General features: G+C 37.4%; 1 protein-coding gene and 1 long non-coding RNA gene across 4 annotated transcripts in view; one reads left to right on the plus strand and one right to left on the minus strand.

Annotated features, from left to right (window-relative positions):
• The window catches only part of ITFG1 (integrin alpha FG-GAP repeat containing 1), a 97,641-nt gene that overhangs the window by 76,399 nt on the left and 7,222 nt on the right, over window positions 1-14,020 (plus strand). For all 3 annotated transcript variants that reach the window (XM_075434204.1, XM_075434206.1, XM_075434205.1), the window contains one exon: window positions 13,698-13,822. In XM_075434204.1, coding sequence (XP_075290319.1) covers window positions 13,698-13,822 — 125 coding nt within the window. The remainder of the gene's footprint in view (window positions 1-13,697; window positions 13,823-14,020) is intronic.
• The window catches only part of LOC142362933 (uncharacterized), a 38,518-nt gene that overhangs the window by 12,090 nt on the left and 12,408 nt on the right, over window positions 1-14,020 (minus strand). Inside the window, exon 2 of the long non-coding RNA XR_012765391.1 lies at window positions 269-302. This is a non-coding gene — a long non-coding RNA (uncharacterized LOC142362933). The remainder of the gene's footprint in view (window positions 1-268; window positions 303-14,020) is intronic.

Here is a 14,020-nt window from a genome sequence, read left to right on the forward strand (position 1 = left end):
AAAAATCCAAACTCACAAGCCAAAACATGATCAGGTATGTGTGTCTGTAAATAGCACCATTCCAACTCATTCCTAGTGGTTGAGTTGGGATCAGTGGTGGTAGTCATCTGCATTCTGTCACTCAAGTCTTATTTCAAAGTTAAACTCAAATTTTAAATAGTTCACTGGGAAAACTGTATTCTTTATAATGTTAATTTAAATAATAGCAATAATTTAGCGGAAAAACTGCTGACAGATTAAGGTCTTAAATCAGTGATAACGCTCTTACCTTGAATACTGTGCTCAGGACTGTTAATTCCACCCTAGAAAAAATAAAGATGTCGTCCTGAAATATAAACCAGATAGATGCATATCCAGATATTCTGTAACATTTCTGTGTTCATACATGCTTAACTATGGATTTGAAAGCTTGAAAGTATTAGCCTATATTGTAATCAAACTAATAAATAATGCTATCATGAAAATGCAGAGTATTTTTTCTAATCGTTGCACAAATTCATTTTAACTGCTAATTGGCCTGCCACTTGTACACTCGGCTTCATCACTCTGAAGGTTTTCTTCATAAGCTAAATTTAAAAAGAGCTTACATGTTTAGTTAGAAACACTTAAAAACCCATGATGAGTTTAGAGACTTTCAGTCACGCTACACTCTGTTGGACTGTCCGACCCATGCCCTTAGGCAGCCAGTTCTCACTGGGTAACAACTGGCATATCTCATTATTGCCAATTACCAAGATGAAGGCTGGCAAGCTTTGTCAGAGCCAAGTCTCAGTACAGCCTTATCTGTTAACCATATCAGAAAGTACTGATAAAGGCCTACACAAGATCTTTCTCCTTATCCCTCAAAAGCCTGGATTCCTGCGGGTGTGAAACTTACTTCAGTACGCTGTCTTTTTGGTTATTTGTGATCCCTAATAACTTTTGCATCCACTAGCTTACTTAAGCTGATTTTAACTGGAACATACACGCCTCAAATAAAACCGTACCAGTTCTGTAAGAATCAGCAGTTCGGTAGAAGACAGAATTCTACACAAGAAAAAGACTTTACTTAGAGATCAACAGTTACTTGGTCTTGTTTTGCCCTCAGGCAGGCCATATGCTCAGCACGCGTGCAGTTGCCATTAGCCATAGCCTGACATGCTGTTGCCCAAGCAGTAACGAGGGAGCACAGCAGAAAAAGGCTTAGCGTACTGGGGAGGGTTTATGGGGAAAGAGAAGATAAGGCTAAAAGATGCTGCAGGTTCCATACAGAAGTAAGGCTGCTTGCAGAGACATGCAGGATTCAGTCACACAAATACAGACATCCTTAGTTTCACAGTTTCAATCCCACTTTGAAGGCATTTTGCCTCAGGACAGGTTTCTAGAGATTCCTACTGTGTTATCCATATTACTTTAATTCACATTGGAGTGCCTTTTCTGTTCTGTTCTTCTTGATGACCAAGTATCTTGGGTTTTGTCCTCTTTTTGCTTCCATGTTGCATGTTGACTTTAGAGTTGAGTTTCTGATAGGATACCGGTAAGACCCATACTGTTAAATATAAGCAATTTTGTGTACCTATTCCTTTTTTAAAAGATGTATGAGTAGTTGTTTTTCAAAACAACAGAAGTATAAACAGTTTGGAACGCACTTCATATCTTAGTAAAGAATAAAAACTCTTTTACTTTCACAAATTTGCATAATAAAGATTGGAGTTCACCGATTTCCCCTTGATTTTGGTCGGTGAAGTGGATGGAGAACTGGCTGAATGGCAGAACTCAGAGGGTTGTCATCAGCGGCGCTGAGTCTAGTTGGAGGCTGGTGACAAGTGGTGTCCCTCAGGGGTCAGTACTGGGCCCAGTCTTGTTTAACTTCTTCATCAACGACCTGGATGAAGAGTTAGAATGTACCCTCAGCAAGTTTGCTGACGACACCAAACTGGGAGGTGTGGTAGATACACCAGAAGGCTGTGCTGCCATTCAGCGTGACCTGGATAGGCTGGAGAGCTGGGCAGAGAGGAACCTGATGAGGTTCAACAAGGGCAAGTGCAGGGTCCTGCACCTGGGGAGGAACAACCTCATGCACCAGTACAGGCTTGGGGTGGACCTGCTGGAGAGCAGCTCTGCGGAGAGGGACCTGGGTGTCCTGGTGGACGACAGGTTAACTATGAGCCAGCAGTGTGCCCTGGCTGCCAAGAAGGCCAATGGGATCCTGGGGTGCATCAAGAAGAGTGTGGCCAGCAGGACGAGGGAGGTTCTCCTTCCCCTCTACACTACCCTGGTGAGGCCTCATCTGGAGTACTGTGTCCAGTTCTGGGCTCCCCAGTTCAAGAAGGATGAAGAGCTACTGGAGAGAGTCCAGCGGAGGGCTACAAGGATGGTGAGGGGACTGGAGCATCTCCACTACAAGGAGAGGTTGAGGGAACTGGGCTTGTTCAGCCTGAAGAAGAGAAGGCTGCGAGGGGACCTTATAAATGCCTACAAATATCTGAAGGGTGGGTGTCAGGAGGATGGGGCCAAGCTCTTTTCAGTGGTGCCCAGTGACAGGACAAGGGGTAATGGGCACAAACTGAGGCACAGGAAGTTCCGTCTGAACATGAGGAGGAACTTCTTCTCTCTGAGGGTGACGGAGCACTGGAACAGGCTGCCCAGGGAGGTTGTGGATTCTCCTTCTCTGGAGATATTCAAGACCCGCCTGGACAAGGTCCTGTGCAGCCTGCTGTAGGTGACCCTGCTTCGGCGGGGGGGTTGGACTAGATGACCCACAGAGGTCCCTTCCAACCCCTACTATTCTGTGATTCTGTGTGATTCTGTGATTCTGGTAACTAAAGTACTTGCAGTTGAGTGCTGCCCTTCTGCACTCCTGGGGGCTGTTGTCTTGGAATACGGACCTACTGATAAAGCTGCTTCTTGAGAGCTGCTGTCAGAGTTACTGGAAACTAGTATAATCTCTGTATTAGAAAATTTCTTTCAAGCCTGTCACTAAAAGTTAGTTGAGTGCATTCATTGGGTGAACATGCACCTAAACGAAGAAATCGGTGGGTTTAAAGTAGTGCAATGTATTTATTCCTTGAGGCTCGCTGGGACTGAATACAGGTCTACCTAATCTGGTGCAGCCGCGTGAATATGAACTAACGTAATGAAAACGCAGCTTCATAGTTCCTTTGGCCATGTGACTTGTGAATAGATACTTACACATAATCTTATTATGAGAGAATCAGGAGTACTGATGAAGAACTATTTGCTCAAGTAACAAAAAAGCTATTTTTTGCTTGAGGGAAAAAACCACATTAGTAAAACCATCAAACTGACCCTTTTTTTTCTTCTTTAGGAAAGTGTTATAAAATGGCTATAAATCAAAAAAACTACAACATAATCTTTGCTTAGATGTAATTATACTCATTTAGATTCATTGTTCATGTAGTCAGAGAAGTTTTTAACTCTTGCTACGTATTTGTAATTAACACAGTCTCAGACTTAAAAATCTCATATTTTAAGTGAACTCATACAATTCACTTAAAAAATCATGTCTAACAGCTATCAGAATCTATATTATTAGATTCTTAAAAATATTTTCTATTTGGGATATAACTGTAGAGGACTGAAACTTGGCATATCTCGATGATATAATACATGCTGCTTTTTAAAATAAATTTGATTTTTATAAATTGACATAATTTTAATCAGATGATGACAAAATAATGGATTTGTGGGATCTCAAGAGCAGAATATCTATTAAAAGATTAATTCACAGCAGTATAAACTGATTCTAACATCCACTTTGAGGAAATACAAGTTTAGATGGGTTTGGTTGGCACTTACTACTTAAGCAAGCTTACAGAATAACGCAGTGGTGAAATAAAGATGTTCTTCCGACTACAGACCTCTGTGTCATGGAAGAATGCACATAGAACTTACAAATTCCTTATATCTGTGGGGAATAAATCTAGCTTAAAATTTGGACCTATTTCAGGTATCATTTTCTTAATTTTTTTTTTCCTGATTCTCTCTTCCAAGAACAAAAACAAATCCATTTTTCTTGAACATTAAGGTTTGGTGAGTTTGTTTGGGTTTTTTTTGGGGGGGAGGTAGTTCTTTTAGAAATGCAATGGTTTTACAATTTACTCTAAGAAACAGCTATCAAATATGATTTACTACAGCTATAGTACCATTCATCTTCACTGCTACCGTATTTACAATAATAAAAACCTAACAGAGTCCAATCATGATGAATTTCCTTTCTTGTTTTGGCATTATGAAATAACAGTAATGAATTCCAAGTGCATTTATGACCCTAGCAGTATTGCTACAGGGAATTTTATAATACTGTCTTTGATCAGTTTCTCAACTGTGATATGTTAATAGATTTTCTGAATCTGTATACTTCCTGCAAGAACTTTTCAAAGTCACATTTTCTGAAGCTATTATATTAAGTTTGTAGCTAAACTTTCTTCTTTTACACTTCCTATTCATAAAATTCAGTAAATGTTCTTCTAAGTAGAATTACTGGCCTATAGGTTATTATCCTGAAAAACAGTCTGTTACATCAGAATCGTTTTCTGTTTGACTGTCAAGAAATACCTCAAGCAACACTTTCATATATGTGTACTGACGGGCAATACCAAACCCACATGGCATTTTTTGGCTATATATAGGCTTACAAAACATCTTTCCACATTAAGCTTTTAAAGGTTTGACATCAATATATGAATTAAAAACTAATTTTCACCATCTTATTTGCATTCCTTATATAATACCATGGAGCAATCCATATCTGAAGCTTTTAATTATATGAAAGCAGAATCTGAAAAAAATAATCTGATTGTTTGTAATCATATTTTTAAAATAATCTCTTTCCCAAGAAGTAACGTGAGTAACAACATAGTTGTTTTTCTAATGAAAACAGTGCTCACCCTTCAATTCTAACCCCACCCCCTACTCCCCCCAAGCCATATGATGCTATTTGTTGTCTTTACCACTGGTCTTAGCAGGGGAAGGGTAATTGGATGGACGACTGAAAGCAAACTATGCAGTCACCTTAAGTTATCCTTCCAGCCCTGGGATAAAGTAAATCATATGGTACTCAACGAAATGTCCAGCATTCTGCTTCTGATCTTCATAATTCTGCAGGTCCTTAGTTCTGAATTATGATATCTTTCATGTATGCAACATTCATGCAAAGAGTAAAATAAAAAGGCAAATATGGCTGTCCTTATCTAATTCGTATTAAGGTTCTTTGATCTGCCAAGCTTTAACTGCAGGAAATTTGCATAATTACAACAGGGGGAGTTTTTTAAACATTGTTAGAATTATTTTCTCTCCTATTAAAGCTCCAGTATGTTGTTAAAAGATAGCAGAATAATAATTAGCACATATTCTGTGCTTTTACTTTCACATTGCTCAATTCACTTGTAATCGTACAACAAGAAATACTGTTAAATTAGCTCCAAGGAATAGCAATTGCCAAAATGAGCATTAGAATTGAGAAGCACTGGGTCTTACATCTGTGGCTAATATCTCCACAGACCTTTTCTCTCTGAGAGAAAATTCAATTGCAACAGCTTCTTCAGATATTTAAGGAATTTTATGCTTGAGATCAGATCCAGGTGTAAATCTAGGAGAAGTACGCAAATGCAAGCTTAAGTCATGCTTTCTAATGCATTTCCTGTGATCTGCCTTCTCTACTCCCCATTTCTGGAGTGGTTATTTTTAAGGAGACCCCACGGTTAAGTATGAGTGTCAGCCTGGATTTTCAGCTCTACAGCTGCATTTCCATGCTTTCATTGGCTTCTAAGAAATTTGTAGTATAATTCTGACATGGTGTTTTTCAGCTGAATCCTGTAAGCAACAATGCATAGCATAGAGTGTAATATCTGAAGCTGAGCGCAGAGTAAATTGAAGCTGTTCTTGGGGTGGGGACAGGGAGGGATACATAACATTAATTTAGTAAAGCTAACCAAATGCAAGCTGTCAGCCTTTGTTGGGTTGTTGTTGTGTGGCTGGTTGGGGTTTTTGTAAACTTCAGCATCCTAAAAAAAGTGATCGTTGATAATGAAATAGTAGCCCTGCTAAATCTCTTTAGTTTTGAATAGAACTTTGCTTAATGACTGATGCCAGTTAGATTACTGCAGATTACATCTATACAGCTCTATTTGTTAACAGTTCTGACCTTAGCTAAAATGCAGGCATGTCATCTTTGCAAGCTGAAGTGGGTCCCAATAATGATCCTTTGTGTTTTCTTGAGAAGGCTACCTATTTGATATGTTTGGTTTCATTTATTTTATTACCAGTAACACAAACTGATTTTCTTAGAACTAATGCCCTAGTGGACCCAGAACAACATAAAAAACATCAGATATTTGAAATTTAACATGGAGCAGCTGTTAATTTACTGAAATGTTTTCAGAAACTGCACAAGGATGTTTTCATATTATAGCATCAGCACAAAACAGGTATTTTCATTTGTTATTGCAATGTTGCCTGGTCAGGGGCTAAACAGGTCAAATGACTGGGTAGTCCTGCAGAGACTTCAGACTATGAACATCAGGCTGCCTTTAGCCATCAGCATCTTTTTACCTTGTGTTCCCTTCTGATACCCATTTTCTTTTCCCCACAACGCAATTTTTCGGTCTTCCTGCTTGCTTTCTCCCTCTTCTCTGTAACATCTGAACTCTCAGATACCTTCTTTTTCTCTTCTTTGTAGGAATTCCTGGCCTTGAAGTCTGCCTGCCTGCAGACAGGCAGTTAGAAGGATAAGACTGGCAGCAATGCATTGCCATAACCACAGCTGTACTGGCCGACTCTGTAGCGTGTTGACTAGCCAGACAGCTGCAGCAAAAATGCTCACAGCTCCCTCTTGCCATGGTTGTGATAAGGACACCTGTGGCAGGGAGGGCCTGTTATTCTGTGCATCATGTGGCATACCCAGAATATTTTCTTACATATTTTTTGATGTACGTGTCTTGTATGTACCAGATGAACCCTGAAAGCCAGGCCCAAGCTGGCTGGAGCTTCAGGTTGATAAATTGTTTCATGTTTTGGCTTCCACTTAAAATGGGAGATATCATCTGTGTTTCAGCCTGTGCTATGGACATCTTAGTTTTCTCTCTTAAAGTAAAAATATGCCGATAGTGTTTGAAATACATGGGGTCATAGTTGCAGTTTGTGTCTACCAAAAATAGTAATCCTGCGGGCCAGGAACAACAGAACAATAAATGTTCAAGGTTTACTAAAAGATCAATATCCATACGTAGGCATAATATTATCATGTGACTAGATTAATTGAATTGCTTATATTGATCAAGTCATAATTTAAGCATCTGTATGACTGAAGCTGTATGGGCTGATAGCCTTTGCAATTCTGATTTCAGAGCTCTTTCATTTTGCTGGTTTCACTCAGTTTTGTTTTAAGCCTTCCATGGCAGAATGACCTTTTGCATGCTGTTAAGTTGTGCCCTTCTGGTTTTTTGAAATCTGCTTAGTCTTCCCTGTTGTTGCATTGAGTTCTCATGCTGTTTAACTAAATTGGATTTTGAGGTGAACACAAATGTCTAGCAGCTATTACAGTAATGAATTTAAACATAAACATTGCAATATGTACCAGACAAGAGAAAAATAAGCTTAATTTCAATAGCCATTTGACATTGCAGGATTCATTACGTGAAATTTCACTATATAGAAAGAAGACTGTATTCATGGAACAAGCTGGAATCATTTAATAATTGAATAGCTGGTTTCTGTTAAGAGGGATTTTCTGGTTGCTATAGGTGGGGTTACCCTGCTAGTGTGTTTTTCTATAATAACTCTCTTTTGTTTAGAAAACTTATTTGAACTTGTATTGTTGCATGCAATATTACCACACTTCAAGTATTTAGGCATTACAAGTTAGACAACTTTCCCCTGTGCAAAGGGTTGGAATATCAGCAATATGATGAATTTATTGTTTGTTTGGGGATTTTAAGAGTTTTTAAAGAGTTTCTAGTTTTACTTTTATAATTTTATGGTGTAAAGTTATGCTTAATGAAAACACGTATTCTCATAGAAATGCATCACATTTGGAGTTTGGCTTTCAGAAGTATCACAAGTGCTAGCAGCACTGCAAGTAATAGGTATCAAAGTTGCAAGTATGCACTTTCAATCCCCTCCCCTCAGTTATTTCTGGAACTCCAGGAAAAGGTATTGCAGAAAAAGTTGAAAGGTGAAATTGCATACTGCATTAATCTAGAATTTCCTATGGTGTGGACAAATGAAAAGAGGCAGACAGCTAAGTCAGAAGAGGGGGACAGCCCTTAGAAAGCTGAAGTTGTCAATGCACAATTTTAAGCAGAAAAAGAGCGCTCTCTCCACTATATTTTTTTTTCCCCAATCAGTGACCTACAACTCCAAAGGCAGTAATAAGGGAACCGATGTACAGCTTTCAACTAAACCCAAAGAAATCAAATTCTCCAACTTTCTAAAAAGCTTTCAAGTTTGGAGTTCTTGGGGTTTTGGTTTTTTTTCTGAAAGCTGTTTTGTAAATTCTTACGCATATTACCCAGGTATTTCATTAGTAGCAGTTATATTTTCCCTTTCTTCTGCAGTAAGTGGTTCTGCCATATTTTCAAAGCTGCCAGCTTCAAAAGATGGGTAAACACTTTGGTGCGCAATGTAGCATGCTACTGATAATCGCTGTAAGGTAAATAGCACTGTAGCGTTTCGGCCATGCAGGTGAAGTGTTGCACATTCACTGTGAAATTTTACCTAACTCTCGAACTGGCTTTGTCATATTCCAGCTGTTCTGTGCATGTTGTTCACAGCTATGCAGCAATTCGTGCAACTTCTGCATGTAGTTTTTTGGAATAACATTCAGTTTTTCTAGAATGCATATGTGTATCTAATCTATAAGAAAGCAGTCATTCACGTGCTGACCTCCGTATTAAGGCAGATGACGGTACAGAAGAATTTAGATGCAAGTCTGAGACTATGGACAACAACTCAGATACTATGTTTTACACACTAAACTTGCTTTTTTGCCAGAAAAGCCACCTACATTGTCAACAGGTACAAAGAATGTATGTCTAAAACAAAGCAACTCCTTGTTATATTTTCTAACTCTGTTAGATTGGGGGGGAGAGGGTGTGACAAGTTGATTCACACTTCACAAATATCTTCAGTTACTGTTTTGGTGAATGTATTAAAGCTTTTGATAAATGCATCTTTTTGCAAATTAGACGAAAATACAGCAAGTGGAAGAAATAATGACATAACATTTTTATTTATGAAAATACATTTAGCTATTCAGTCCTCTAATATATTGAATTTGGGGGACTTTTGAAAGTCTATATATTATTACTGTATTTTGAATTAATCTGAATGGCTTTAATGGACTACTTAAAAGCAAATGATATTTTGTCAAGAAAAGTGTACTAAAAAAAAAAAAAAGAAAAAAGAATGGTGCTTCAGGAGACCACAGGTTTGAAATCAATTTCCATTAGTCTTTCAGCTCTGTGTAGTGATCTTGCGTGTTCTGCTCTATTATTCTACAAAATAAGCTTCTTTAAACTGACTGAACAATACCAGTTTTGTGAAGCTATTTATGTAGGCTCAACTAGTCTGTTTGTACATCCAGTATCACACATTATCAGTCCTGTTTAAAGAAACAATAAAAAGCTTTGCTTCTACATGTAAGTGCAATCACCATCCCTTCATAAAGTTAAATTGGCTTCATTTAAGCACTTATGTTACTTATATCTAGTCACCCTGAAATAAGCTGTTGACGACATTGCAATTTAACCCAGGGCATATTGTGCTACTCTTAAGCTTTCAGGAAGTTTACATCAGTATAATGGAAACAGAAGGGAAATGTCTTAATTCAGATACAAAAGAACAAGTACTATATGTGTCATAGACGACACATAATTCTGTTTTTCAGTCAAGACTTTCACTTTTGAAATTGTGACTGCACACAGTGTATGACATTTTCTTTTATTTCCTTTAATTTAGTTGACATTCATGATATTTATTGCTTCAGATTTTATATATCGGACTTCAAAAATAAAGAGGTTGATTCAGAGATGTTCAGAATGATTTCTGAATACCAAACTAGCAAAATATTGTAAGGTTTGACTGCCCAAAATCATTAGGTATTTCTTAAAAATTTGGTCTCTGACAAGCTGAAACCACTGAAAACCATGTCTTAAAATGTTGAGTTTTTTTACTCTGCCCAAGGTTTTTGAAGCAGTAAACACCAACACCTATACCATAGGCCTCATGTATCATAGCCCACGATATGTGGGGGCTTCCAAATAACTTTTTTGAAACAAGAAGCATAAGGCAAAAGACATAGTGTTGAACAGTCTTTAAAGTAGTGTTAAAAAGTAATAATGTGCAGCATGGGCAAGAGATTTTTTAAATTCTTATTTATAGTAACAGTTCTACTGATAAAGAAAAACAAGCTGTGAAGCAACAGCCACTTTCTCCATCTTGCTTGCACAGACTTCTAAAAGCTTAAAGAACAATCTTAATATAAGAAATAAATCCCAACTTCCTGCTTGAAGATGGAATGGTATTTTCAAATCTTGCAACAAGTAGAAAACTCTTTACAATAGTTTTACAACACAGCAAATAGCTACAGTTGCTAATTAAATTTGAAATACTTTCATAAGTAAATTAATTACTGGTGACCGAGAACTTCAGAAATTACAATAGACTGTTAACACTACTCTGTAATCTCTCTTTTTATTTTTAATCTTTGTTCAAGGTTTTTCTTAGATGAACACTTATCATTCTTAATTACTTGTTTGCAATTCTAAGTGGAACATTTGAGTACCTATCAAACTCTCACAGAATATATGATAGGTACAGGTGGAGTAAAGCAAGAAATAGTTTCAAAGATCTCTTTATTTATAGTCAGCTGTAAAGTAAGCTAGAACCTTCTATATGCTATCATCCCAAGGCCTGCTTAGCTAGTATCTCCCAATTTTAAAGGCAGATAAAGAAAAGGTATGTGCACATTTTCTGTCCACTGTGCAGAAGAAGACATTCCTTTGTGACCTTTGTAAATGATCTATTTACATCGTGAAGCATTTCATGATCCTTATCTTAGTAGGCGTAAGAACTAGTGTTAGTAGCCATGAAATTATTCAATGCTTTTAAGAATTCTAGCTGCAGTATCTGCCTCTTCAACCTCTTTAAGGCTGACTGCACACAGTGTATGACATTTTCTTTTATTTCCTTTAATTTAGTTGACATTCATTTCATTTGTATGATGAAGGAAAAAAAGGAAGATCTCAGTTGCAGTCTCCTCATAATCCTAAATATTTCACTCAAAAGTCATTCTAAAAGCTTTTCAATGTTAAATATTACAGCAACGCCTTGTTCTTTTGGGAAAAGTCCTTCAGCATTCAGCATTAGTGAAGAAAATTTTTAAAGAAAAGTCTTGGTTATGTTGTAGCATGATCAAGTAATACATAAATTGTTGTTTTTATAACTAAGTCATATTTAATAAACCTACCTTTGTTCCTTGCTACTTTTATGTTGGTAACCAGTGCTTTCAGATAATACATGCTTACTCTAATTGATAATTACTCAAATTTTAGATTTGGAAATTGAGACCTAGAGATTGAACAATTTAGCCAAGATCATGTAAGGGAAGTCAATGACAAAGCAGGGCCAGACTCAAGACTCAAGTCCTATACTGTTATCTCAACTTACTGGAAATATCCCCATTCTTAGAGAAAAGCTGCTCAGCTAATGCTGTCTGCCACAGATGCCATGATCTAGGAATTCACCTAACAATGTACACAGTACACCCTGCCCTCTCAACAGAGGCCTGAAAGTACGAGTCCTATTTAAATATTTCCACATCTGCTTGCTTATTACATGGTGCTGCATCTAAAATATGCCTGATGTTTAGGAAAACTGTTATTGTTTCTCTTTGCTAATAACAATTTAGCTTAATAAAAAGGTAACTGCGTCAAGCTGATTTTTCAGATCTCATCTAAGTGTATTTAGTTGATAGTTATCTTGCCTTTTTAAAGAAAATTATCATAGCTCTAAAACGACAGTAATACGGAATATGTACCTCATGATTAAATGGGCTTGTTTCAAAACATGCCTGACAGCATATGGCAAGCTTCTTCCTAAAAAACTGGTGGAGGATGGGGAGGTTCAGGAAAATAGAAGCATGCAGTAATCATTGTATTGAATAGGGGTTCAAAAGTATCATCATCCAATATACAAAGTAGTTTGTCCCCCTTAAAAGGATGCAAAAGCTGAAGAGCTGCTTCTGAAAGTAGGTGCCATATCTTGGTAGTCCCTTGGTGTAAGAGCTTCTATAACACTCTCGTACAGTCACTTTCCAGAGACTTCCCACTGGGATCACTGCTGTTGTGTAGTGGCAAATGCATGCTCGCACCTATCGGGCTGTCTCCAGCAGCCAAGAATGGGAGTTTGTTTCTGTTTTTTCTTGAAAGGATGTTTGGCTTTGCCAAAAAAGTTGTAGTGGTGGTTGTTCAGGATTTCCTCCCCATCCCCCGCTGTTACTGCAACTGTGCAAGATGCAGTGCAAGTACTACGGCCAGCAGCCAGTTGTCTGAAGAAAAATACTAACTTTCAGAATCAAGCCTTGAAAGAAGGTGTGGAGAGGTAGAAAGGACTTGCCTCTAAACATGTTACAAAATGGGAATTCATGTTCTTTAATTCACATTCTGTTGTATTTTGTCACTTAACTTATAATAATCAATTTCAGGCATAATCTGTCAGATGTCAAAGCAGAGAAAAATCTGACACTTTAAAAATACTGACTGTACATCGTATCTTTGTGAAAAACTGTTTCTATTGATGAGGTAACCTACTTGTGGTTGTCAAGTATGCCTTGAATTCATTTCTATTAATCTGGTGAAGGGCTGAATTCACTGCGATGTTTAAGAGATGCTGGTAACCAGATCCTGCTGTGTAACCAGATCACTTACTGGGAGGCTTTCTGGAGAATGAACAAAGAATCTACACAGGATCTGAATCAGTTTGCTAGAAGTTAAAAGATTACAAGATTTTTATTTAAATTGAATAATCGGATACTTTGGAAATGGGATGTTAGTGAACCTGTTGATAGCTGCAAGAGTTGTCTGTTTCCTTACTGCCTTTTCAGGAAACAAAGAAAGTTATGTTTTATCTGCAGTCTCTCCTTTACTTATAATTACATGCTCTCACTAGGACCTAACATGTAACCTCTGTAATCCTGTCTTCATTAAATCAATTTGAGAATTTGTTCATGAGAATTTAGTTAGCAAATTTTGTGACACAAGAAGAACCAGTAGTTACTGATTAACACTAAGAAGAATTAAAGTGAACCTTCACATGTTGAATCTGAGCTTGTAAATCAATGGAGCAAAAGATCTGGCACTACTTATATCAAAATAAATGTGGATAGCTGCTTTCTTCTCAACTTGTAACAAATAGTAGAGATTTAGTTTAGTATATAAATGGTGCTCCAAAGAATCATCTTGCCTAGAAATTGAAAGCATTTAAGCTATTCTCCAAATGAGTGCCCACAAGTAGTTTGGAAATGTGGGATTGTGCCTTTAAGAATTAAATAATCACACGTTTGGTTAAAATTTTTTAAACATTTTTTACTGACTCTGAAATGTGTATTTGTGTAAGAAGTTAATGGATTTGAGGTTGTGGGTTTGTTTTCTTTTTTTTCTAAAATACTTACTTGGGCTTCTTTTCTGACTTTATTTCAGCTGGACAGCTTAGCCAGTCAGCACATTTTGCTCTCCAGTTGCCATACAACGTGCTAGGCTTGGGCCGTAGTGCTAATTTCCTTGACCACTTGTACGTTGGCATTCCTCGTCCTTTAGGAGAAAAGGTTAGTTGAGATATAAGATTGTCAAGCTAATATTTATGGTATTACCTTTCCTAATAGAGTTTGGATGGAAATACTGCTAGGGACACTTTTTCCTTTTTTCCAGAAGCAAGAATATCAAAGAAGTAAGCTTGAATACAGAAAAGTTTGCCAAAAAGAACCTTGTATGCCTGTCTTGTGGGGGGTGTATAAGCTCTGAAG

Source organism: Opisthocomus hoazin, chromosome 12 (genome assembly GCF_030867145.1).
Source record: "Opisthocomus hoazin isolate bOpiHoa1 chromosome 12, bOpiHoa1.hap1, whole genome shotgun sequence".
Taxonomy (NCBI): Eukaryota; Metazoa; Chordata; class Aves; order Opisthocomiformes; family Opisthocomidae; genus Opisthocomus; species Opisthocomus hoazin.